The sequence below is a fragment of the Brachyhypopomus gauderio genome, chromosome 11, assembly GCF_052324685.1.
Source record: "Brachyhypopomus gauderio isolate BG-103 chromosome 11, BGAUD_0.2, whole genome shotgun sequence".
Lineage (NCBI taxonomy): Eukaryota > Metazoa > Chordata > Actinopteri > Gymnotiformes > Hypopomidae > Brachyhypopomus > Brachyhypopomus gauderio.
The window spans coordinates 7835756-7863183 of NC_135221.1; the positions used below are offsets into that span (position 1 = coordinate 7835756).

The 27428-nt window shown below is 43.5% G+C and overlaps 2 protein-coding genes across 6 annotated transcripts; both read left to right on the forward strand.

Annotated features, from left to right (window-relative positions):
• The first annotated feature begins 53 nt into the window (after positions 1-53).
• On the forward strand, positions 54-15998 carry erc1a (ELKS/RAB6-interacting/CAST family member 1a). Of its 3 annotated transcripts, XM_077021615.1 has the most exons (19): positions 54-736; positions 1825-2709; positions 5602-5979; positions 6330-6404; positions 6686-6841; positions 6944-7111; positions 7209-7376; positions 7487-7624; positions 7816-7956; positions 8458-8598; positions 8773-8966; positions 9257-9268; positions 9724-9811; positions 9964-10095; positions 11065-11225; positions 12157-12304; positions 12665-12766; positions 13381-13437; positions 15860-15998. In XM_077021615.1, the coding sequence occupies exons 2-18, from the start codon at positions 2026-2028 to the stop codon at positions 13405-13407; spliced, it is 2913 nt and encodes a 970-aa protein (XP_076877730.1). In that variant the 5' UTR covers positions 54-736; positions 1825-2025; the 3' UTR covers positions 13408-13437; positions 15860-15998. The 3 variants fall into 3 exon arrangements, with proteins under 3 accessions (XP_076877730.1, XP_076877729.1, XP_076877731.1); XM_077021614.1 differs by lacking the exon at positions 13381-13437; XM_077021616.1 differs by lacking the exon at positions 9257-9268 and having other exon boundaries at positions 55-736.
• fgl2b (fibrinogen-like 2b) lies at positions 15921-26897 on the forward strand. 3 transcript variants are annotated; one of them, XM_077021613.1, is made up of 2 exons: positions 15921-16038; positions 25210-26897. In XM_077021613.1, exons 1-2 carry the CDS (start codon positions 16032-16034, stop codon positions 25917-25919), a joined length of 717 nt encoding a protein of 238 aa, XP_076877728.1. In that variant the 5' UTR covers positions 15921-16031; the 3' UTR covers positions 25920-26897. The 3 variants fall into 3 exon arrangements, with proteins under 3 accessions (XP_076877728.1, XP_076877727.1, XP_076877726.1); XM_077021612.1 differs by lacking the exon at positions 15921-16038 and adding an exon at positions 20472-24313; XM_077021611.1 differs by lacking the exon at positions 15921-16038 and adding an exon at positions 20473-24322.
• Positions 26898-27428: the final 531 nt, after the last annotated feature.

Consider the following 27428-nt stretch of genomic DNA (forward strand, 5'->3'; position numbering starts at 1 on the left):
CGTTCGAATATTACATTTAGATTCATAGATGAAGAACGGGCACTTTATAGATTATCCATATATTTTCGACATCGTTAAAATGTCCAGTCGGCTCCACAGAACTCGATATGGCGTTTAAAACTACAATCTGCATTCTCTGCTCCACTCCAGCCGAAATAATCCCGATGACCCCAGACAACAGCGCCCCCTCCTGCCTATACCCGCGGTTGACTGCAAGATCTTAACTTTAAAATAGCTTTCATTTAAATGCATGATCATAATAAAAAAACGTGGGGGCAAATATAACATTAATATAATAACAATAACATTAATACAAAAGTTGGTGATTATTAAACCAATCATTAGAAAAAATGCATAAACATTTTACATATATCTTGAATGAATACGCCATTTTTATTCCTCCTCATGTGCATCTGCTTGTACCCATAAACAGTCATGCTAGTTTCTGACTGGGAGCATCCCACTTACTCCTTTTGTAAAGATTCCAGATTCAGGCCATGTGAAAATGACCTCCGCAGCATGGCGTTGGGAGACGGTGGAGGCGAGTGTCGTGAGCGCGCAGCGTAGGCGTCACGTCACCCCAGTCCTCCAGCCCCGTGGAAGGATGCTCGTAATGTCTGCAAATAAAAACGATCAAGCAGTATAGAGACAAATAGGCGGGTGTCCTCTTTCTCGGACACCGTTTGGACAGAGAACCGCTCCACTTCAGCTGATTAAATGGAATAAGCCACAAATGGTAATTTGATATTGAAATCATTCTCGTTTATGCATGTGCCAGACATTGCGATAAATTAAATAATCGTGCAGGTTGTGATGATAATTTAGCGTGCGTCGAATGAATGTATTTTCGAATAAAAGGATTTAATAACGACGGGTCATGTTTATTTTACGTAGAGTTGTGTTTCCCCCTCCCCATTTAAATAGGACTTAATGTTATATCAAAGTAGTGCAATGGTGAAAAGGGGGCAGGTGGAGAAGGCTTGTCGCTGAAGGACTGCAGCTATGGGTTGTTGTCAACGCTGATGCATAAGCGCAGGATCATTCACAACACGATTGTGTAAATAAGAATATAGTGTATTCTCGTAAATGTCGACTAGACCGCGTGTTTGTATTTGCGCATCCTGAGCGTCTTCACGTCCAGCGCAGTACCGTCGGTTCTGCTTAGTTGGTTCACAGCTGAGCTATATAGCTCCTGCCCAGATAGAAAAGCCATAATGGCATCCGAGGAGAGGAAATTGACATATTGACCATGTGCTTGGCTATTTCAGACAACAGCAGTGAATAGAAAGTACTCGAACGTTTCATTGTTCATTAATATCTGGTTAATCTTGTAGTAAAATACTTACATACTTTGAGCATGAACACGGAGTAACCCCACCTTTTCATCGAGCCGTCATTTAGTGGTTAGTGGATGTATTATAATAAAGAACTGTGTGTAATAAAATGAATCAATATTCGCTAAAAACGATGTACTGAGGTTATTGAAAACTGTTTTATATCAACCGACGATGTTTTTTCATGCACTATTAAGTAATTGTTACATGAAGTGTAAATGATGCTGATGATGACGAATACGGTTTAATAGTAATAAACGGTTTATGCATAATAGGATTAATAATAACATTATTAATGTGAATCTATTGGCCATTTATCCGTCAGCGGACAGTTGACAGCTTGAGCACAGGTGTGGTTTTATTTCCTCCTGACCCACGTGAGCGTATGTGACTCTTGTCTTTTGAGAGAGCCACTGACATCAAAATCCAGATCTCACAAAATAACTAATGGCATTTTGTCATACTGAGTCTTTGCCTTTTTTTTGTGCAGGTCACGATCATTTTGCTTGGTTAGACAGTAAAAGCCGCGGTGAGGCTGTCCGTTCCTTTCAAAGAGCGACGCTCCGATCCCAGCACAAAGGGACCAGCGAGCCTTTAGTGGAGATAAAGAGTCCAGTCCGTTAATGTCCGCCTGGGTGTGCACTGAGTGACCGGTCTCGTCTCCCCCCTGCTGCCCCTCTAGTCGGTCAGGATGTACGGCAGCTCGCGCTCCGTCAGCAAAATGGATGGTAGCCACAGTGGCAGCCGGAGTAACCAGAGCAACACCGGCCGCTCGCCGAGGCTCCCCCGCTCTCCACGCATGGGTCACCGCCGCACCAACAGCATGGGGGGCAGCGGAGGTGGACCCGGTTCCGGCGGCAAGACCCTCTCCATGGAGAATATCCAGTCGCTCAACGCGGCCTACGCCACGTCCGGCCCCATGTACATGAGCGACAACGAGGTGGCGCTCGCCGCCTCCTCCGACATAGTGAAGGGCGGCGGCATGACGGGACGCTTCGGTGGCAGCATCCCCTACGGCGTGCGGGGCGCGGTGACGGGCAGCACGCCCGACATGGCCATGGTGCCGGCGGTCTCCACCGACTCGGTGGGGTTCGGCAGCGAGCTGCACGCCGCCTCCACCGTGCCCCACTCGCTGCGGCAGGCCAGGGACAACACCATCATGGAGCTGCAGGCGCAGCTGAAGGAGGTGCTGCGGGAGAACGAGCTCCTGCAGAAGGAGGTGGAGGTGAAGGAGAGCAAGCTGAGCTCCTCCATGAGCTCCATCAGGACCTTTTGGAGCCCGGAGCTGAAGAAGGAGAGGGCTCTGCGCAAGGACGAAGCTTCCAAGACGTCCGTGTGGAAGGAGCAGTACCGTGCCATCCAAGACGAGACTCAGGTGGGGATGCCCTAGTTTAACACCGGTTCTGCAGGTTCTGTCAGCATAGTTGAAGAATAGGTTTTGGGCTGGAGAAGGTATTCCAACATCCAGCCCATTGTGGTGTCCTCTAATGTGGCATAATTATGGTTCGGAGAATAGATGCCGTATTTTAATGGCGCCCTAAGCCATCACATATATCTTAGGTTTAACATGCTGGGTCATAGGTCATAGACAGACTTCACATACTGAAAGAATTAATAAATTTCATGACAAGCAGCACATTAGTGAGAATGAGCAGGAGAAATAACCCATTACACGCTTCGACTAAACATAATGTCCATAATGACAGATGTTTAATTTCTAAGGGGTGGTGACAGGGTGGAGTTGTAGAAGGAAGGAGTAGATGGAGAAATGTGAGCAGGGGCGGAGCGGTTTCATCACAGTTTACCTGTAAGCACCACGAAGGATGAAGGATTAGGCCAATGTCAAGTCACTTTGATATAGAGTCATGGTACATAATATGTGTCCATTAATATACATCAGTGTGGTTGTTGTGACACTGGTGTGAATGAAATGGTGAATTTCATGCAGTTTGATAGAACATAAAAACATGCTTATATCATAAAAAGGATGTGCAGAATATGTCTGTTGAATATGTGTAGGTGATGGCACCATCTCCAACGTTAGACTCAACGTAGTGCAGCCGACAGCAGTCATGGGGAGGTTATAGTGAGTAGGGTCAGGAACACAAGCAGGAAGCAAACCCAACAGAGTCCAATCCATTATTCACTCACGCTAACCACGATGCACTGAAATATAGAATGAATGAGCTCTATATAAGTGCAATATGCGTGGCAGTGAGTCAGGTGGTGGTGGTTTCATAGGGAAGGTACCAGCATGGAGCTGTAGGACCAAGAGCAGCAGGAGTGTGAGAAGGGCAGAGGCCTCCTGACACCAGCCCATCATTATATTACACGTACACATCATTCAGTGACAGGAGCACCCGATCATGGTTTGGCATGTATATGCTACGAGTAGTCTGAACATGCAACACTAAGTGATTTTACTTTGTGTCACATCCTTAAGTCACACCATTTTCATGTAATGTTAAAGAACTCTGAAATGACTGATATTGTATTCTTGCTAATTAGTACGCTACTATATTTATGTGCAGAATTAGTCTACATTGAGGAATGCAGTTAATCAGAATAGTGCTCATTATAAGAAATGTAACATAGCTTTAATTCTTAAATGTGGTAAATTTACAATGATTGTAAAATTCAGCGATCCTTGTATATCTACAGTGTCGTAAAATATACTTTATTTAGCCACACACACCCAGCCAAATAAGACATATGAGTCTTATTGCTACATGAAAATGGGTTTACACAATTTGCTGAAGGGGACTGCTGAATGTGTTGACCGCTGTGCAAATGGCCAACACATTTGTGGGGGTGTTGTTAGTAGAGACACAAGCAGTATTTGTTTTCTGACTTTAGACCATCCCATGTGTTTTAAGTTCAGAGCATTGTTTTAAACATGTAGTGAAGAAAAGACAGCATCTAGTGGGGGAAACTCTCATCAACGTGTCCCCCAAAACACTTTACTCTGGTGGTGTGATGGCTTGTAGGGCTCCATTCTGGAAATGGCTGTTTCGTTCCTATTGAGCTGAGCTGGATGACAGGTGTTGGGAAGAGCAGGTCTACACAACACTGCGTTCTGGCTAGCGATGCATCTTTTTGTACTGCGTTACTGCTAAATGCTAATGACTGTATGCAGATTATACCGGCATATATTTTAGATAGACTGTAGTGTTAATTACGCTCCTGGTAAGATGGGTTTTGTGGCCAGGTCTTGCCATAATTACCCTCATCCCCACCCCAATACAACACACACACACACCCCACTCGTTTTACTGATGAGAGCATTTGAGGGAGATCACTGCAGTGCTAATGATGGCTGTGTAATTCTCTATAATAGGCATTGTCATGCTATGCATACTCTTCAGGTATGGTCACAATTGCACAGAACTTATCAGATATAGGCTACTATACTGTATATGAACATGGATTAGCGGCATGTGGTATTTTGGTAATGCTGCAAATGGCAACATGCTTATTTAAGCCTAATTAGACCTTACCACCTAATATCCCACAATGGAATGTGTATGTCATTAGGTAATTGCCTAATAATGGCTGTTCAAATGGTCTTTAGCTGCTGCAGACAATGCCCTGATTTTAATGTTATGTTAAAGCATACAAGTAATTTCTCAATATCACACATTACATTACCAGGTATGTTATTTTCCCATGGCCTGCATCTATCATGAGGACATGTTGGCACCACCAACTAATACATAAGTAATGGGAATATCCATGGTGTTAAGTGAGTAACGATACGTTAGGGGTACCTCATGTTAGTACCTCCACGGGTTCTTTTAAAGAAGGACCATGTTCTCCGCCTGTTCCCTGCTGATTGATGTAGATGGAGATGAAGACCGTGTTCTCTGCTGTCTGTTGTAAATGAACCAATGTTTCCAGATGGCCCACATGGGGGCTCCACGCACCCTCTGCTTTCTCACCACGCTGCATCTGCTGCTGACACCTACATGTGCTTGATCGTTCGCTTAGTTCTTTGTTCAGACTAAGAAGGAAGAAGATATGTGAAGAGAAAGATGGACAAATCATCGTGTCATAGTCAATGCTTGGCCATTGCTTTCCCATGTAGCCCTTACATCACATTAACCTGATGTTCTTTTGTTCAGATATACCAACATTTATCAACATCAGGGAGAGTTCCCTTTGGGGTTAATTATCTTTATTGAGTGCACAGTAGTGGCAGCCATGAACTTTGAACTCCCCTGACGCCCGTTGATGTTCACCGCCTCTCCTCCTGTGTGGTCCACGATAGCATCTGCAGACCACGGTGCAGGCCCTGCAGGCCGAGCTGCGCATCCAGCGTGACCTGAACCAGCTGCTGCAGCCGCCGGGCGAGCCGCTCGCGTGCGAGCCGGGCGACGAGCACGAGAGGCAGGCGCGCGAGCTCTTCCTGCTCCGTCGCACCCTGGAGGAGATGGAGCTGCGGCTGGAGACGCAGCGGCAGACGCTGGCCGCCCGCGACGACTCCATCAAGAAGCTCCTGGAGATGCTGCACAGCAAGGGCCCTCCGAGCAAGGCCAGCGAGGAGGACCACGAGCTCACGTGCCGCCTGGCCGACGCGGAGATGCACGCCCACCACCTGGAGAACCTGCTGGAGCAGCGCGACAAGGAGATGGTGGCGTTGAGAGAAGTGAGTGTGACCTTCACGACCCCATTAGCGCGGGGCGAGCCCACGATGAGAAACGGCCCCGCTCACGAACGAGCCGTAAGTGGACTGCGATAGATCGCGAGGACCGTGCAAAAAGACGGCCCCGCGTTCATGTGATATATATGGGCCTTAGTGTTCCATCATCCACATAAGCCAAAGTAAAACACACACTGGAAAGAGATTGTTGGGGGTCTTATATGCTCTTACAGTGGCATGCTGTTCATTTGGCTCCAGCTCAGTGGTAGAATACTGAGCCAGATCCCAAACGCAAGCACAGCTCTATTCCTGGCAGCCGTGTGAACAAAGTGCCAAGCACGTGCTTCTTCTTGCAGGAGCTGCACCGCCGTCTTGAAGGTGCACCAGAGACGGCGAAGACCAAAGCTCTCCAAACCGTCATCGAGATGAAGGTAGTCCAACATGCCTAGGGTTAGGGTTGGTGTGCATGTGTGCATATTAACCTTAGGTAGCATTAGTTACGACTTTTCTGGATAAACTTGTTTTAAAAGTATCAAAAGTTTAATAAAAGTATCCTGGGTTCATGAACAATTTCCACTCTCAAAAATTCATTTTATGGTTAAAACCGTTCATATACTTGCTAAAATAATCTTACATTTAAGCTAATCTTGTTTCCAGTGAACCTCATTACTGTACAGCCACATGCTGTGATGCTGTCGTTTTGTGACCACAGGACTCCCAGATCGGGTCTCTGGAGCGTGGATTGAGGGAACTGGAGGACCAGGTCATGATGCTTCGCTCCAGTAACATGCTCAGCTGTGAGGAACGACAGGAGGAGGTCAAGCAAATGGAGGTCTACCGCAACCACACAAAGTTCATGAAGACCAAGGTAGCTCATAGCCACCATGTGCTTCACACGGCTACCATCCAAACCCCAGCATGAGTTTTGGAAGGACAGGTGTCAGAGACTGAACGTCTTCTTTTGTTTCAGATGGACCAGGTGAAACAGGACCTCTCCAGGAAGGATACGCAGCTCCTTGGTCTTCAGACCAAACTGGAGACTCTCACCAACCAGTTCTCAGACAGCAAACAGCACATCGAGGTTCTCAAAGAGTCACTGACTGCCAAAGAGCAACGTGCTGCCATCTTGCAGACAGAGGTGGGAACCTACTTGAATGCACACGCCATTCAAACATCAAACCCATGGATGTTTCTACCTTGTTTTACTGCGTTTGATGATCCACGTCTTCTCTCAGGTGGACGCGCTGAGGTTGCGGCTTGAGGAGAAGGAGACGTTGCTGAACAAGAAGAGTAAGCAGATCCAGGACATGTCGGAGGAGAAGAGCACGCTGAACGGCGAGATCCATGACCTCAAGGACATGCTAGAGGTCAAAGAGCGTAAAATCAATGTGCTACAGAAAAAGGTCAGAAGCCGCTCTGCACGTTAACACGGTCCACACCATCACCAGGTTGTCTTCCTTGGGTCTTGTGGGAACGAGGTGTTTTTTTTTCTTGTCGTTACGATGTTTTTCAGATCGAGAACCTCCAGGAGCAGCTAAGGGACAAGGAAAAGCAGATGAGCAGCTTGAGAGAACGAGTGAAGTCTCTGCAGACCGACACCTCCAACACAGACACGGTTCTCACCACCCTGGAGGACTCACTGGCTGAGAAGGTGGGGTCTTCTGCCAAAGTCCATCGCAGAACTAGCATTGCAGCTAAACTACAGAGTAAACGTGGAGGTCCCTACCTGTTTTTGTGATGCAGTCTTTCATGTTAAGCAATCACTCATTACACTTTAAATTCTAGACATATTTCCTGACTAGACCAGTCAGGTCTGACTAGACATTGTGCCGCCCAATACAGGAGCGTATTATTGAGCGTCTGAAAGAGCAGCGGGATCGTGATGAGAGGGAGAAGTCTGAGGAACTGGACAACAGTAAGAAAGAGCTGAAGGAGCTGAAGGAGAAAGTAAGCTTGCTTCAGGGAGACCTGTCAGATCGTGAGGTGAGTCTTCCTCACCCAGCTCGGATGGGCCCTGATCAGACACAGATTAACAACTGGTATAAATCAGATGAAAATCCCAAGGTGAAAAAACTATATTTTCTAAAAACTATTCTCCTTTTTTTTGCAATACCTCCACTTTTTTGTGGAAAATGACACGTGCAGGGCCAGTATGAGGGAAACAGGGTCAGTGGCGGATTGTATCTGCCAAACCACGCCACGATCACGATGCCTGCAATGATAGGACAGCTGAGAGTCCCAAACATATTAGCTGTGTTGCTTGAATATGATCTTGCGTTTTGTGCTAAACATACTGGTTCTCTGCAAAGAGGCTACAGGGTTGGTCTCTGGTCCACTGTAAATGTGACTATTTTTGGAGATTTTTCACTGAGCCTTGATTTTAGCCTCAGACTGGAACTAATTTATGTCTGGCAAACTGTACCTGCAACCCTGATATTGACTTCAAGTTCAGTTAGACCTGCGCTGTGTTTGCTGTTGTCTCAGACCTCTCTGCTGGACCTTAAAGAGCATGCGTCATCTTTAGCCTCGTCTGGTCTAAAGAAAGACTCCAAACTGAAAACCATGGAGATTGCTCTTGAACAACGGAGAGAAGAGTGCTCCAAGCTGGAAAACCAGCTGAAGAGAGTAAGTGAAAGCGAGTGAGAGTGAGAGAATGAGGGAGATCTAGGTATTGTGTGACGTTAATTATTACAACATATGGACATCGATGCTGTATAAATTCATGAATGTCTTCACACCTTCACAAGTGCATGTATGTATAATTGTGCAGTTAATATCGGTGTCTGTGTACCTTCTCAGGCAAAAAATGCAGCCGTTGAAGCCCAGGCTAACTCGGAGCTCTCAGAGCGAATCGCCTCTCTCGAATCGGACGTGACCCGGCACAGGGAGGAGTCTGGGAAGGCCCAGGCCGAGGTGGACCGACTGCTGGAGATCCTACGGCAGATGGAGAACGAGAAGAATGACAAGGACAGGAAAATAAACGAGCTGGAGAGGTCCGTCTGCTCCGCTCTCAGCACCAATCAGCTCGCTCCGACACATTTAAACATGATTATCTCAACACGCCGCTGTCACCATCTAAATGTTTTCATGGCGTATGTCTGCTTTGATTGTGCCGTGAAAGCGTTGTTAGTGTCGGAAAATGTTTCTTTTTTGTGTTTTTGGGTTCTTAATGTTGCTGTTTTGTGTCACACCACATTTTAGTTTCGGCTCTCGCTGAGTGGCATTTGAATTTCTGCTTTTGTCTCCCTTCTTTGCACTTTTTCCACCTGGAACTCTGCACTAGTGTGGCGTCCAGGTTAGTAGATACAGTACATGTGCATCTACATCTACATGTGCAGGTCTACTAAACCTGGCAACCCAGCACTGAACCAATGACATACTCCAAGAAAAAAATGGGACATTACTTTTAATAGTTTGACTCTTTTTCTAATTTAGGTCTAATAATCCACATGGAAACTATTATCTGAATGATTAGTTTTATGATAATATTACATTAAAGTCATGCTCTGGTCCGAGTCTTTGGCACGCTGCATTTTCTGAAGTTTTACCATCATATCAACCATCGTTATATGATCCATGTTCCCTGTCCACCACGTTATCCCTGTAATGATGTCCGATACGCTTCAAAGTTTTTGGGAGGTTGTAGCCATGGTGGGAGCAGCCCGCCGTGCTTCTGTTGTGGGTTTACTCACCATCAGTCTGGGAGCTGCACATACAGCTTTGGCTTCACTCTGTTCCTTCCCATTCCAGGCAGGTGAGGGAGCAGGGCAGGAAGCCCCCCGGCAAACACAGAGAGGCGGCCGGCAGGGGCAGGAACGCCGTGGACGGCCCTCAACAGGTGACGACCCTCGACAGGCCGAATGGCGCACTGCATTCCTCCGTATTCCTCCGCTCTCACACGCCTTTTTGTGCACTTCACCATAACCGGGGGGAGCCAATTGCAGGATCTGGGTTCTCCTGACCCTGTGACCTGTCGCCTGCCCTTCCCAGGAGTCTCTGCGGCAGAAGGTGGAGCGCATCGAGGAGCTGGAGGAGGCGCTGAGGGAGAGCGTGCAGGTAACGGCGGAGAGAGAGGTGGTGCTGGCACAGGAGGAGGCTACACGCAACTACCAGGAGAAACAGGTGAATGCCACACACACCCTGCAGCGCAGAAATACAGCAGCTGCGGCAAATTAAAAGTCCCACCAGTTTTTTTTATTAGCTCAGCAGATGCTGTAGGAGGGCTTTTTTTGTGTGATTGTTTCGTTGACTTAATTTGAAAATTATAAATATGATAAATTAGGAGCGTATTTGAAGTTTTTGTACAGTGTGAAAAACAATAACATTTTGGTCATGTCAAAGTTAGCAGTGTTGTACACATTTGCCTAAGGATTCACTGACCGCTTTATTAGAAACTACTTCTTTGGTCCTAGAGTGACTGAGCATTTTATTAGGTATACGTAACTAGGTACAGTTTATGAGCATCCAGTTAGAGATTGTAACAGGCTACAGTCTCATTGGTGCTCATAAAGTGTACCTACAAGGTAAGCATACTTAATAAAATGCTGCCATATGTATTTCTCATATGTATTTTCTATATATGTATTTCTCATATGTATTTTCTATATATGTATTTCTCATATTTTCTGCTTCATTCAGCAGACAGTTTCATCATATACCTCTGTTGACCACCACCATTTGGGTGGTGGAACATTTTCAACACAACAAAATAATATTTGGTCAGTGGAACTGAACTGAAGTGACCATAATTATGTGGGCGGTGAATTTTCATCACAGCAGAGACACTGATATGGTAGTGGGTGTTGTGCTGGTATGACTCAGAAACAGTAGTGTTGCTACTGCTGAGACTGGTACCAACCAAAAATATCCAGCCAACAGCAAATTAACCATCAATGAACTAAAAGTTGGTTAATATAAATTGTGGAGGGCCATAGATGTGGTATAGTGTCTTGCTAAAGTCCAGCAAAGTGCCTTGTAATTGTTGAGGTCTGTAAAATTAGAACTACTATACCAATATACACACAGAATATTCAAGGTTTGTGTCTTATTCGTCACTGGTTGGTTCATGCTAGCAATCTGACTCTTGACCAGATGGAGGAGCTGCTTGGAGCGATGGAGAAAGTGAAGTTGGAGCTTGAGTCAATGAAGGCCAAGATGTCCTCCACGCAGCAGTCTCTAGCTGAGAAGGAAGCCCATCTGACCACGCTGAGGGCGGAGAGGAGGAGACACTTGGAGGAGGTCCTGGAGATGAAGTAAGTTACTGTCACTGACGTTCTTCCCTGAGACCGTTGGATTTAGTTTCAATCTCTTCAGGCAGGGAGTTCCCATGATGCGTTTCAAAGGTCAAGCTGTTCTGTAAAACCATGAAACCATTTAACATCAACAATGACAAAACAAATTCAAAACAGTCGCAGCTATAAATGAGAAAGACGCTGGTGCGTGGAATCACGCATGCTGGAATCAGTCGGCATGCCATCATCACATCACCGCGCGACATCCAAGGATAAGACAGGAGCCGATGATTAAAAGCAGATGGTCTGGTAAACGGAGAAACGCTCCAACCAGCTAGCTGGGGCGGAGGCACATTCACAGTGCGTTAGATAATGCTTTTCTCCAACACACAAACAAGTTCAAGATCAAAACAAGTCACTGTTCCTTCTCCTCTACATATTCAAATCATTAACAAGTTGTTGTAAAGACAGGGATATGGCATTCTGTTCGGTGCAAACTTAGCACTTAAACAGATTCTCCTGACACCATGTATGAGAGGTGTCATCCAGTGTGTCAAAGAAGGCGATGAAATCTCTGACTGTTACAATAGCAGAGGCTGCATACCTGTGACCCAGGGGGTTTCATTCCTCCAAATGTTTATGCAGAGATAATGAAGGTGGAGAAGAAGTCGTGCCACACAACTCTCCACTTCTATTTCTGTTTCCACTTCTATTTCTGTTTCCACTTCTGGGAGGCCATTAGTCTCCTCATATTTAGAAAAGGGAGTGTAAACATGCTACTAATTGACCATTGTGTGCATGTAAGGTTTATATTGTAGAATGTTGTTGAAGAGTAGCATCTCCTAAAAGCAATGAAGTCCCACATAACTCGTTTGAAGCTACAGTGTGATTACAGAGAGTTTCGCGCTCCTGACCTGTGACCTTTTAAAGTGGCAGCCGTTCTCCCCGACAGACAGGAGGCTCTGCTGGCAGCGATCAGTGAGAAGGATGCTAATATCGCCCTGCTGGAGCTGTCGTCTTCCAAAAAGAAGAAGACGCAGGAGGAAGTGGCCCAGCTGCGCAGGGAGAAGGACCGTCTGGTGCAGCAGCTCAAGCAGCAGGTCCTGTCGCCACTGCAGAGCTTTGGCTTTCAGTTTCACGTGTGGTCCTTCCATATAACCTGAGGTCAGCCAGACCTTCTCCTAAGGTGGAGAGCAGGGCGACGTGATGGCCAACATGTCTCCTGCAGTATTACAGTGGTGGTTCTGGCAACACGTAGGACCTGGGTTCAATCACCACGTAGCACATATACTGTCTTATTAAATCCGGCAGTCGCTCTGGATACTCTGAAAGGCAAAATACTGAAATATGTGTAGGTTAATCAGTATATCACTCCTTAATGCAGTACGTCTTCTCCTGTCTCTCTCCTTCATAACCATCATGTGTTTTCCTCTGCCCCCCCCACTGCTTGTTACGCACAGACACAGAATCGGATGAAGCTCATGGCGAATAGTTATGACGATGGCCACCTGAAAACGCCACCTGACCAGACCAACCACAAGCCCCCGAAGTCTCCAGACCAGGTCTCACTTCAGCGGCCCGACGCTCCCTCTCCATTTAACCATAATACTCTACCACTGCCATCAGCTTCTTTTTCTTCAGTATTTAAGACATAATACCTGTTACTATGGCACAATGTGTTAATAATAATAAAAAAAACAATTGAATAGTTCACATTTCTATACGCATACTCTTCGAGGCAAGCTTTTAGGGCACCAGAACCCTGATGAGAGTTGGAGTCCGTCTCGTGGAAATACTGTTTATTACAGAACTTGGGTTGGAATTAGAATTGGAAATGAGGAACCTAATGAATGGAGTGACCATTTCCCATTTGATTCTTTACCCATGTGTAAATGAAATGGAACTGACCCCAACTCTAATGCAGACTCATTTCTCAATGAACCATGACTACTCAACCCTACTGGTCTTTTTCATGTCAGTAGAAGTTGCCCCTAAGTACAGCTCTAGGATCTGTTTTATCTTGTAGCCAATTACACTATGTTTTAGAGGTCAAAACTTTCAAAACTGACCCTAGGTCTGCACTTCCTGGTCACTTCTACCTGGATCTGTTCGCTTACTAACCAGGTCTTCTTTCCCATGCTGCACTTGGCTAAACCCCTGGCATCTTAACCAATAGGATGATGAGGAGGGCATTTGGGCATAGCCGCTCTGGCAGCCATGTTGTTTTAGAAGGGTGAGCACTTGTTTGGTGGACGTGTAAACGCCAGTCTCAGCTGCCCTTTTCCTCCCCATGCCTGTCCAGCCGGCCTGGCTCTGCCGCTGGGCAATTCTGAGCCGGCCTGGCTCTGCCTAAGGGGGCGATACTGAGGCTACGTCATAGCTGCGCCCAGCACCAACTAGCGGACCATTTGGACCGCATTGCAGTTCAGTTAGTTAATTCAGTGCCACCGTGTAATTGGATAATATCACATAACAACCCCTTTGTTCATTTCAAAGTATCTCAAAGTCCCAGTGTGGTTTGGAAATAAATATTGTGCTGGTGATTCACATTTCCATCTTAGCGCTGCTAAAACATGGCCTCTATATCTCCTCACCTTTTATTTTGTTTTGACAGTCTGTTATTTTTGTGGGTTAATATTGCATGAAATCTTTGCTTGCCATCTTTCTCCCTTCACCTCACATCAAAACAACTTTTTTCTCACCCCTTTTAATGAAATGTAAAGTTTATGTTACTCCTGCAGTAACCTTGTAAATTGTAAGTGCTGTAAATATTATGTGGTAACGATTCTGTTCGGACGACAGAGGGTGGTGACAGTGAGTCTTGTAAATAGTCAGGCAGCTTTCATTAGAAGTGTAGAAATGCTTTGACATAAACCGTTAAGCCTCTTGGAAGTGTTGATAAGGTTTGTGTGCATGAATTTTGTGTGAAAAATATTCACTAAGATAAGGCTTTTTAACTAGAAAATATAACTGACAGAAAGAACAACACACCCAAGAGTATTTAAAGTAAAAAACACAACACATCCAAGAGTACTTTAAGTAAACAAAAACAAAAAACAACACATCCTAGAGTACTTAAAGTAAATAAAAACAAAAACAACACATCCAAGAGTATTTAAAGTAAACAAAGACAACACATGCAAAAGTACATAAAGTAAATAAAAACAGCACATCCAAGAGTACTTGACAGAGGTGGGGACTCGAGTCACATGACTTGGACTCGAGTCAGACTCGAGTCATTAATATTAAGACTTTTGACTTGACTTGAAAAAAAATTCAGAGACTTAGACTTGACTTGGACTTTTACACCAATAACTTGGGACTTGAATTGGACTTGAACCTGTTTACTTGCAAAGACTTGATTTTTTTTAACCCCAAATCTAAATTTTAAAACGCATATTAATATTTATAATGTGCGCCCCATTAATTTCATTTCCGTCCTGACGCAGACCGGCGTTACACCAGATTCTGTGACCGTCGAGTTTTGTGACCACAGGGGGCGCTATTTCACAGTTTCTGTTCAGAGGCACAAACGCTTTATGAATGCTACGTAAACTACGCTGATGCACTTTCTTTACTCGTTTTGTTGGTGTCCACGAGCCAAAATATGACAGATGTTTATATTTACATTTATCGTCTCTTAATTACATAAATGTACTTAAACAAGATTTACCATCCCCTCACCATTGCAGCCAACAAAGAAATCATGAATGGGATGTACAGGTGAGCCTTTTTAACTGGGGTCACCAATTCTGACGGCAGCCATCAGAATATGTGACCCCACTGAATCTCCAGGTAACAATAGTAGCCTACACCGTGACCCCACAATAACAGAAAACAATGAAAAAATAACCCTAACCTTTTATTAGTCTATATTTAAACATTTTATCCAAATGTTTAGAATAACCATTCGTAATGATAGCATCTTGCTTACAATGAAGCTTGCTATTTTCGTGTAAAATGATGTAACGAAACATTCTTGTTTAAGTACATTTATGTAATTAAGAGAAGATAAAATGTAAATGATCTGTCATCTTTTGGCTGGCGGACACCAACAAAACGAGTAAAGAAACGCATCAGCGTAGCATTCGTAAAGCGTTGGTGCCTGTAAAAAAAAAAAGACTCGAAAGGACTTGAAATTTCAAGTTTCAGACTTGGGACTTGACTTGACGGTTGCCTGTCTTGACTCGAGACTTGACTTGACTTGACTGTCTTTGCTTGAGAATTGACTCGGGACTTGAGGATAAAGACTTGGACTTACTTGAGACTTGCAAAACACTGACTTGGTCCCACCTCTGGTACTTGAAGGAAAAAAAACCCCAAAACATTGTGCCTTTGGAGAAAGCCTGATGGAGTATGTGTTATTACCACCCCAAACAAGCCTCCAAAAGCATGTGTTTACAACTGCAAATGCATGTCGACATGCCTTGTGTCTTTATGAACAAGCTGATTGATGCAATCCGTAATGATGTCTGCCTTCATTCGAAGCTTTCTGCTCTTAAAATGGCAGAAAATGATACTCTCGCGACTAGAAACATTCGATTACACTGATGCATGTGAACCAGAACTCTGATCTGACTGTCTGGCTCTGGTATGGCCCGTTCAGTGTCCAGGACTGCCTTATGTGTGTGAATAACAGCTCGTGTGTTGTCTAGATGAAACCTGGACGGAGACCTACAGGCCACAGGAGCTTCAAGTTAGCCAACTGACCACAGTGTTGGACCATGGAGGAGCCAGCCCACCTCCCACCCATTTTCTGTAGAACTTGCACTGCACTCATCTCACCATGAAGACCAAGGACCCTCAGATGGTGCTTACAAACCCACGATGATTGGTAACGCCCCACTTTTGCCTTGCAAAAACAATTTTAGTCACGGGAAATAAATGAAAGAAAATTCATCTTCTTTACTATCACCTACTTCAGATCGGTTTGCTTAAGATGTTACCTTATATGTTACCGTGAAAATGTAAAAAATCCCTGGTTCAGTGACATATTTTAATATATTTTACACATCTTATTCTAAATTTACAAAACAGCGATTTTAGATAATGCATTGTGGTTGGCGTTGACACTTCTCTTTAATTCTTGACGTTGTTTGGTCAGAGCCTGGGTTGGCGAGAGTCAGACTGACACTGGTGACTGTGGGCTGGACTTTGCTTCAGACCAGCAGCGACTGGGTGTCTCCCCCAGCAGCCATGCTCTGACCCTCCTCCCTCCACACGCCTCCTCCCTTTAGATTCAAACCTAATAGAGTCGTTTTCTGGGTCTTAAAAGCCCCAAACAGGAGTTTTGGTTTAATTGAAATCACATGTAAGTCCACTGATATAACCCTACTCAATTCATATTATACTACCTGTACATATCAGTAGGTCTGTCATATATAAACGAGCTGTGTCGTGAAAAGAGCTCAAAATCAACTCCTGGATAAATCATCTATAAAAGAAACCATACAAAAAAAATGAGAAAAAGACAAAAGGAATAATTAAATAGGTTTAGGATAAGCAAATCAAATATGGTATTGTGTCCATTCTATAACATTCAATAACAAAATGGAGCCCAGAGGGACAAAGACATCATTGGGGCTTTAGTATTGGTACAGTTGTCAAACTCAGCAGTGTAAGTTGAATCGTGAATGCAATTTTCATTTTATACTTTTGATTACTGTGTTACATCATCACGGTTGACTGAGAACGTCCGACAACCTGATGGGTGGTGCTATGTAAAAATTTCTCGGTAAACTGAATGCCAAACTGTTGTATAACGTTATATGCTAGTTTGACAGCTGCACCTGGTGTCAGACATGTGAGACACCCATGTTGATTCGTTGGACTTTAGGTAGCTACCCTTGCACCGTCCTACTGGTTGTTCACTACCTTTGATGATACCTTGACATGTTCTTAAGTATTAGACGAGTGTTGAAAGAGATATACGTCTCCTCGCCACAAGCGACGTTCCGTCGGTGGTGCAAATCAGGTACCGTATGTCACTTTATTTCCAGCTGCTAAAATCAATAGACATATAATGTATGTGAAACTGTTTTGTAGTGCACATGGCGGCATCATCCAACTCTTGTAAGGTGGCTGTGGGGTTTCAGTTAAATGTTACTGTTCTCTGTATTGGCAGAAGATGCACAGAGCTCTGCTGTATGAGCTCTTAGAGAAAAGTAGGATCCAAGTATCATCATATCATATTTAGAGGTCTAGTTTATGAGAGCACGTTGCTGGTTTTATGTGTTCTCATAAACAGAGATTCCATTTAGTCTTTCTCTCTATTGCAGTAATTTTTTAATGTTGCATTTGTGGCCTATCGTCTTTGTGTAACGAAAAAATAGTTCTCTTTACAAATCAAACAAAGAAAAGAGATGATAAACTATATGAAAAAAAGACACGGGTATGAGGATTCTGACTTTGTATAAATGTGGATGTATATAAACATGTATTATCTGTGTTCTCACTCTCTGTGTTTTTATTCATACTCAAACTTTAAATAGTTTAACCAGCTAAAACATTGATTTATCACAAATTTTTGATATACGACAAGTGTCACATTTTTTTAGATTTTAGATGACCTGGCATTTGAATGTGTATGAAATTACTCTTTTGGGGTTTTCTATGACTTTCCCAGTTAGTGCTCATCAGCAACTGAAACAGAGCAGTGTTTCTAAAGCACACACTGCTGACGCTTTGTGCTCTCGTCTGACTGCATTCAGTCACCCTGGGATGCAGCGTGGGCAGCAGTGTGGGCACGTGTGATGGCTGGCTTCACATGTGATGGCTGGCTTCACGTGTGGTGGCTGGCTTCACGTGTGGTGGCTGGCTTCACGTGTGGTGGCTGGCTTCACGTGTGATGGCTGGCTTCACGTGTGATGGCTGGCTTCACGTGTGGTGGCTGGCTTCACGTGTCTCTGAGGAAGCACATGATCATCACACACTACATGGTTGGTATATCGTTAGGAATTGGCATAAAAACCTGTGAAACCTGGAGAGTTAATGTAAACTGCCTTTATCAGCAATATACTGATACTACACAAACTACAGTCTTCAACTTACAATAAAAGATTTAGAATAAACATTTTTAAATGTTTTATTTTTTGAATAATAGTTTAAATCTCTAAATTTGATCACTAGTGCTCAAAATGTAAAATTGATCAGTATAAAAGGCATCAGAGAATTTGGTAAGTTTAGGTCACTATCCCATTCAATGCGTGATTTTTAAAGTGTGGACCAACGAGAAAACTCACAACTGCAATTTGATGCATTTTCAGTTTTACTTTTGCTTTACCACAAAACTGGACAGAAGGCTTCTGGGTACTTCATGGGTGCTGCAGAAGGTTTAGATCTTTACTTGTGTGCTATTTCCACTGTCTTCAGCAACTTGCCACAGAAGCATTAGAGAAGCGCAGTCTCCCACAGTACCAAGCAAAATGACTCTTCAAAGAAATCCTTCACAGCAACATCCTGAGACTGTTGTGTAACATTCTTTGCAGGTTGTTTTTCAAGTGAAAATTAGTAATTGTATTGTGAATGCACTGTGCCATTCTCAAACTGAACGAGGAGTGATAATGTCACTGTTCTTCTAAAATGTTTAAGGATGGTTGTAAGTGCAGAATGAGTGTTGGACAAGTTCCAAACTCTTTTAATGCCACAGGAAAGGAATCCTAATGAGAACTGGCCAAGGACTAAATGAAGTGAAGGTTTTGAAATCCAAACATTTGAACCTGGCATTATCTTTTGTTTATGCATGACAATCAGGTCCAGATGTTTCTTCTATATTTTCAGTTTTGCAAGTCAGACCGTGAAACAGAAAAAAAACTTTAAGGTTCTTAACAAGACGTTTTCATTAGAAAACAAGAGGATTACTGCTATACTGCCCAATGAGACTTGGTCTTTCCAATCTCATTATCATAATAATGTGGCTGACACCATTTAGTCAAAATTGGATGACTATTCACTACTAGTAAGCTACATACTAAGTGTTGGTCAAATGTTTGTGTGAGCTGGTTTATGGAAAACCACAGTGTTTACATAGCCAGTAACACTGATGGGCCGAACCATCCCAGAGGGAATTCAAGCTGTGACGTTATTTGGGCACCTTACAAAAATAGTACAAGCCATACATGGTAAAGTCTTTGTGAAAACCCCTACGAAACAGGGCTAAATTAACTTTAGAACCTCTATCACAAAACACTAGACAATATCCCAATAAAAAACAAACAAAAAAAGAACCAAAACTGGAAACGCTGTTTCGAAATGGCCTAATGTGCTCCTTAGTATGACCTACTGGTTTATACTGGAGATAAAACTGCAATTATAGGCTGAGCTTGTTCTTCGTAAACATGAAGTGCCCCACCTGGAGGCCACGGGTGTGCACACTCTGGCTGGCTCGGTACCAAGCCTTGTTGTTGTCTGTGTGCAGCTGGTCTTGGGCCCGAGGGGGTTACTGAAGTAGCGAAACATTCACCAGGACAAACTTGCATAAGAGAGCACGGAGCACGACCCAACTGCAGCTAGCCACAGTCTGACAGGGCAGCCTGGTGCTGAGCATATAGCCACGCTTTGTATGTGCGAGTGACAGGATGTAGAGTATTTGTGTGCCAGGGAGAATGTCCCACACATGTAGGCTCGCCTTCATGCACATGTAATATACGCTCAGAGCACACTGTGCCAGATTAAGGAGTGATGCATCAGATTTCACATCCATAAATATGCCACTTCAAGGGAGCGCTTTTTCTTTTTGATCTGCAATCAGATTAAAAAATGAATCAAATATATACTTCGCTTAAATCTTTGTGGAACAAAGAGAAATGAGGTTTGTGCCAAAGTTACGTTTTATTTGTAGGCATGTAGGTTTGTTTTCCAGCAATAAGGAGTGTGTCTGAAGGTCAAAATGACCAGACAGTAAAATGCGTAAACACCATAAATATAATCTGGTAGGAATAATTACAAATAATCATTCTGAATAATAATTGTGACTCGTTAAGGCCCAAAAACAAAATAGCTGGTTACATATTCTGCAAGAATTTATTCTGCAGGACAGAAATTGTATAGCAGATTGTGTATAGCCATTTGAATTGTACCCTAATGAATATAAAATGTAGATATAGATAAATATAGATATTCTATATTGTATAACTTTAGCAAGCTGTATACTGTATATTTTCCTCAAAAGCTTTCATAATTATCAGTTCTGAATGGGAATCTCCTTCACGTTCACGCACATCTTAAAGCAGTGCCCCTCTCAGAACAGAGGGAGGTGGTCCTCTACCGTCTCTCTCTCTCTCTCTCTCTCTCTCTCTCTCTCTCTCTCTCTCTCTCTCTCTCACACTGCTCATCAGACCTACCAGATCCTCTTACCGAACACAGCAGAATGTGGCTGGCTGTGCTCTTTGCGTGGGGAAACCTGTTCATGTTCGTTGCTTCTCAGAGCTGCGGGGAAGCATCCAAAGATGCTGCTTCATGGGTGAGGCTGAAACCACAGGGCCACTGCAGAGACGGAGACACCATGTGTCCCTATAGCGTCACCCTGCCACCACTCACCATCCAGCTGCCCCGGCATCTCAAGGAGCTGGACACGATGGCCAGAGAGCTGCAAGCCCTGACGCTGATGGTGAACCAGCTGAAGGAGGAATGTCGGGAGTGCAGAGGGAGGCAGAGACCAGAGTGGAGTGTAAGGACGGATGATGGAGGGGACGCTGGGGAAAGGATCCAAGCGTCCAGGGGCACCGTCAACACCAGAGAGAGACAGCCGGACTTACACAAGAGGGCGAGGATCTCTCTGAACTCGGCAGAGGAAGACTCCATGCTCATCAGCAGTGGCACGAGGGCAGTGAATCGAGTAACGGGAACTCCAGGATGGGACATTAGTCAGGAGAGGAAGACGAGGCCAAACGGCTCTGGACAGAGGGCTGAGAGCAGCGAAGGGCCAAGAGCATCGATATCTTCACAAACGGAGACGGCGGCGGAAAACGTGAGCGACGTGAGAGTCCTGCACACATTTACAGGTGAAGAAAGGGCAAAAGAGTCGGAGTTTACAACAGCTCAAACGACTGAATCACCATTGGCAGAAAACCAAGATGAGGAACCACCTACGCACTACGGAAAAGCCAGCGCAGTCAAGATAGGGCACGCGAAGGACACCAGCGGAACCCTGACTGCGCCAGGCAACACCGAGAGCATCCCTGAAATCAGTGTGGTTACTATGGTTTCAGAAAATGTTGATGATGAAACAAAGCAAGTGCAGGTGAACTTGCCAAACAAGGACGGAGAGATCAAGAGATTACATGGATTTCCACGACCAATGGACATCAACAGAAAAGAAGGCAAGATGAATACAAATACTGAGAACAGATTAAATAATCCAGGTGGAATGAGAAAAGTATTTTCATCTAGTGGGGACAAACCAGTACAGAGTACTGGTAGAATTCCAGTGAGGACTGGCAACGGACGACTAAACGGAAAAACACCACAAATGGCAGACAGAAGAGGAGCGACTGGCAGTGGCCGGTCTGGACTGAACAAGGACATAAATAGACCAGATGTAATCTTAAAAACTCCATTCAGAATGGTCAGCAAGAATTTTTCAGGAGAGAGAAATCCAACAAGCAGTGTCAAAGGTCAAAATAACAGAGAACAACAGGATGCCAACAAAGAAAAAGTAAGTGATAGCGGAGTAAAACCTTTTAGTCTCGATGAAGCTGGTAATGCTAATGTGGGAGGTCCTGCCAGTACCGCACACTATCCAACGTCTGAAAATAAAGGCAGCAGGAAACAGAATAACCACAGAGGTGGCAGTCTTAGCACAGATGTAGAGAAGGACATAGGAGATTTAAACCCAGTTATTCCAATTAAGACAGTCAGTGGACTAGAGAAGCCACAATTATTTGTCCCAGACAAGGCTATTGTTGCTGATGCAAGTAACACAAATCTGCCCACTCAGGACAGAAAGTCTGAAAGTCCATTCAGCCTTAGCATGGATCCAGAGAATGACACTAGGATTGATTTTAACCGATTTAACAGAAACACTAAACTAGATCAGTCAGTAATGCCCATTTCATACAGTGCTGATCCCATAGCTAATAGACATCAGAGAAAGCCACAAAGTATGGACAGCAACTCTGAACACACATTGAACCCTAGCGCAGATGCAACAAGTAACACTGAAATGCTTTCAAACCCAATTAACATGTCTGATGCCACAGTACATGAAAGTGGTACAAATCCCCAAGGTCTGGCCAATAATGATCTGCTCAAAGGACAATTGCAGATTAAACCAGAAGTGTCCAAGACTAGGCCAAACACTGGGAAAATTACAAGTTCAAGCCTTATCAATGCACACGTTGATAGAACATATGTGCTAAGGATAAACAACACTGTACCCGTGAATACTGATCCAGTCAAGCAAACCCTTTTCACTAATAGAAGTGAGAAGAGTACAGTAAGAGATAAGCAAGGAGCCCCTGCTGCAGGTCACAAACGGATGGGCAGACCCAGGCCCAGTGGACTAGTCCCTCTGAGTCAAGCAAACATTCATTCTTTGAACCGTACAATGAATTTCAGTCGATTAAGACAACCAAATCTTCCTAATCTGAGGACGGTGAAAAATGTGACAATGGTAAATCCAAACCATGTGGAACGACCAGAAACAACCCGGCTCACCAGAGTGATTTTAGCCAAAAACCCAAAATTGGGAAAACCACATTTTTTGCAAAACAGGCCAGAAAATGAAAATGAGGATATACGTTTAAAGGTGTTTATGTCAGGTGGAGCAAAAAACACCAGTGGAGATACAGAGAATACGATGGGCATAATGAACAGGGGAGACAGATATGTTAATAATCAGACTGAGCCCACCACAGACAGCCCCAAACTACAGATCAAGAGCACAGAGTTTGACTTCACTCAGTCAATCAAGCCCACTGTAGCAACGCATGCCATTGTGGACCAGAACAAATCCCAAACGGTTCCTACAGTAGAGGCATCAAATTCATTGAATTTTTTCCAAATTGAAAACACCTCGCAGATCATTGAGACAAAGTTGTTCCATGTGACAAAACCCCCAAATCCCGGAGGGAAGAGAGAGCTGGATCCAATTGCACATGGTGTCAGGGACCACAATGTGGAGACAGTAATCAATCATAACACAGTGAGCCGTGACAGTTATGAAAACAGTGGAAGAGGTTCACACCAAGCAGCTGTGGAGAAGACTGAAGAAACTGATAGAAGGAAGAGACCAAAGCCATCTGTGGCCAGCATTGTAAGCTCCATTCAGGAGAACGATGAAGAACCTTCCAGAGTAGGAACCCCACCAAACTACAGTAGAAATATTCTGCAGACAGTGAAGAGAGAAGGCAGCAAGAGAAAACAGATAAACCATCCTACTGTGGACACACCACACACTAGAACATCACTGCTTAAAGATAAACAAGGACCGGTGACTCAGCTCACCACACCCACTGCATCAACATCACATTTTATGGATCAAGATTATGTGGAAAAGGTTGAAACCGTTACTGCGGTGAAGGTCTCAGACACACATTTTCATCACAGACTCAAAAACTCCAGCCAAGATGTAGAGTCCAAAACCTTGACTGAGAAAATATCTGGTCATGACACAGAAGATAAACAATCAGATACTGAATCGCAGACTACAGACAAAGATGGAGTGTCCAGTAATGAGAAACTGTTACATCCCAATTCTATGGACAGTGTCCAAAACAGAGGAAATGGTTCAAACCCTGTTATGGACAGAATTAAGACTAGTACAGTACCAAAGGGGTCAGCCCTATTTACAGAGAGCACACCAATTATTTACCATAAAACCAGGAAACCTTCATTTACAACCTCTAAATCAACAGATAAGAATAATGGATACAATAGTGGGAACACCTACACAGTATCAGTGGGCAGGACTGGGAATGTTGAAAGAGAGAGAGAGTCAGTGCCACAGAGAACCAGCAAGGAAATAAACAAAGGACCAGACACTGTGATCAATCTGGTAGACAGAGGAAGCATCAACAGTCAGCTGCGCAACACCTGTCAGGGCCAGTGTGACCAAAGGCCAACTCCGCAGACGCCACTCGACACACAGAGATCACCCGATAGTGGCAGAGGTATAGAAGGTATACATTTTCATCACATTTGATGATGTTTGTGAACAGTCATACGTTAAATATATGAAAACATCACGAAATATATGAATACTTCAATTACCATTCTCACTATTTCAGTCACCGGATTCTTAAGATTACGTAATAAGTCTGGTGATAAATGCAGAAGCTCAGTAAAATGTTTATAGTACGATGGCAAAATGATTCATACGTGTTATTTCATACAAAGCTTGCAGCCCTTGAGAGTGTCGACCTTTCAGATGGATAGCGTCTGCAGTCTAGAGCTTGTGTGCCGACATCTATATTCTCAAAAATGAAAACATTAAGGTGAAAGCAATCTAGATGAATTAGAGAACATCACATCACGCAGCAGAGCTGATGAGCCCCCTCAGGCCCGGCTGTTCCCCGTGTCCTCACTCCACGACTAAACTGTGAGGATTCAGCCCATCGGTTTAGGGATCAACTGACGAGGAGAACTTGATATAGTCTTTCATCTGAACAGCAGATGTTGTGGTTCTGGGAAAGCAGGGAGATGGGAAAGAGCAGCTGTCCTTTCTCTCTCTTTGCTGTTGTAGCAGGAGAAGGCCTCTTCACCAAGATTACTCTAATTAACCCCAGGTTGAACTGCTACAAATGGGTGGTATTAAACAATGCTTGAGGAATGTTTCCATTCTCAACAATCCTTTTTAAATGCACGCTTAACTTTCTGTACTTTTAGCATTCTTTCACGGACACGGACTTAATGCACATTTAATGAAGTTTTCTTGTATTTCTTCATTAATGTAACAACTACAACACAACAGAATTATTACTGAGAAATTTGAATGAAACTGCATTTTATGTAAAGTTCATCCAAATGTTAAAGGTTTTAAAATAAATGGTCATTCCATTGCCCACAGATGAACCACCTCATGACTGTTCTGATCTCAAGAAGAACATGACGACTGGTGTTTACAGCATGACGCGAGTAGGATCAAAGCACACCTCGTTCCACGTCTTCTGTGACATGGAGGCCTCTGGTGGGGGCTGGACCGTGATTCAGCGTCGCCTGGACGGTACCATCAGCTTCAACCGCACCTGGGACGACTACAAGAAGGGTTTTGGCCACCTAACAGGTGAGTTCTGGCTAGGAAACGACAAGATCCACTGGTTGACAACAACTAGAGCCATGGTCCTACGCATCGAGCTCGAGGACCTGGATGGGGTGAAGGAGTTCGCCCAGTATGACGACTTCTACGTGGCCAACGAAAGCCTCAAGTACCAGCTGACTATAGGAGGTTACTCAGGCACTGCTGGAAACGCTATGCAAGAAAGCAAAAGCTTTAACCACAACCAGAAGTTCTTCTCCACTCCAGACAGGGACAATGACGAGTACTCTTCGGGAAGCTGCGCGGCCTACTACGCCTCCGGATGGTGGTTTGACGCTTGCATGGCTGCCAACCTAAACGGGAAGTACTATCAGACAAGATATAAAGGGGTGCGCAATGGCATCTTTTGGGGCACCTGGCATAATATGTCCAATGAGTACTACCCGACCAATGAGAGACAGTCCTTTAGAACCGTCAGAATGATGATGAGACCCAGAACAAGTTCAGTGACAGACTTTTAAATATTTTGGAGAGAATTACAGGGGCAGTTGTTCTCTTCCTCTTCAGGAGAGAATTTGTACATAGAGTAGATCCACTTGGATAAGCTCCGAGTAAATTCCCCTTTCTTCTAATGGACTGTTAACGTTTTATTGCTATTCTATTTTTTTTACAGGACATTGTTATTTCTTAGTGTTAATACATGCACTATATGCCTGGTTTTCAGAATTTGTTGCACGTATGTTTTATGATGTTGAGCACCACATCACACTGAGTATAAGGTTTCTTTGTAAGGTCATGAAATGTCCTTATAAAACTCCAACAAAAATTTTACTGTATTGCATTAGGGTATTCAGAAAATAATCTTTATATAAAACAATCTTTTAAAAAATTTCCCTTATTGTGAATTTGGGTATTAGAGTTTAAAATACATCTTTATTCCATAGGAGCTGAGATTAGGAAACACATTCTCGATATTAATTAAAAGTAATTTATTTATGACAAAAATAACATTCATAATAAGAGAAACTTACTGGATACAGAGACTGTTTTACTGTATTGCACTTTTGGATTCAGTGCTTTTAATTCTGATATGTATTTTTAATGTCATGTTTTAATAACATTTATAAAAATAAAGAACTTCTGTTACATAAGACAAACACTGTAGCATACACCTGTTCAATATTGCTGTATTTGTACAATCATAGTCCATAGCATATTAATTACATTCCTTGTAATTTTTCCATCTCTACCTTAAATTTGTATATACATTTTATGATTTAACATTTTTACACCGACATTTGTTTTGTTCCTGTTACTATCTGGTCCAATCCAAACCAGCATTACTAAATGTTAAATGTATATTATGTGTGAAAATGTAAAATGTATTTCTCTGATGATCAAGTGTTTCCTTCTACCTTCTAAAGGGCAAGTGGAAGAAGAAGAGTGGGATGGCATGCAAAATAAAATAAAATAAAATTAAAAAGACAATAAAATCAACATCAAACAACCCAAACATGACACTTTTGCTTACATTTTCTTTTGCGATTTCATGAAAATAATAGTTCTTAAACATTAAACCTGGTTGGAAGAGATGTGGACTACACTACAGGATTACACTGCAGTTTCTCACTTTACGTGCATGTGTGCCCATTAAAATTAAAAATAAAGATGACATTTTGATACATTTATAATGTATGTGAGAAAAGTGTATCTTTTGCTAAGGCCACTAAAATGAATCTAATAGATTCTGCACTCTACACAGAAGGTTGTGTATAATTGTATATAAGCTCCAAGCCACCATGTAACTTGTATATCGAACAATGAGGCAGACTTGGAAAAATAGCTTTGAAAAATATGCAGCCTTAGCCAAAAGAGGGGAGATTGTGAAACCAAAGATGGTAAAAGGCTGAAGCTTTTATCTCAGGTAAGGTTGAGTTTTCATAATTATTCATAATCTGAAGCATTATGACTGCTTTTAACTTCTAGCTATGCCCAAATACCTTTCGATGCAGTACAAGTGAAGAAACAAA

What these genes read in the sequence shown, in the direction of transcription:
- fgl2b (XM_077021611.1), top strand. Translation starts at nt 20,572, where the DNA reads ATGTGGCTGGCTGTGCTCTTTGCGTGGGGAAACCTGTTCATGTTCGTT. An exon ending in TAGTGGCAGAGGTATAGAAG is followed by an intron (nt 24,323 to 25,209) that starts GTATACATTTTC and finishes CATTGCCCACAG; the next exon opens with ATGAACCACCTCATGACTGT.
- erc1a (XM_077021614.1), top strand. Translation starts at nt 2,026, where the DNA reads ATGTACGGCAGCTCGCGCTCCGTCAGCAAAATGGATGGTAGCCACAGT. An exon ending in AGATGGTGGCGTTGAGAGAA is followed by an intron (nt 5,980 to 6,329) that starts GTGAGTGTGACC and finishes TTCTTCTTGCAG; the next exon opens with GAGCTGCACCGCCGTCTTGA. An exon ending in AAACCGTCATCGAGATGAAG is followed by an intron (nt 6,405 to 6,685) that starts GTAGTCCAACAT and finishes TTGTGACCACAG; the next exon opens with GACTCCCAGATCGGGTCTCT.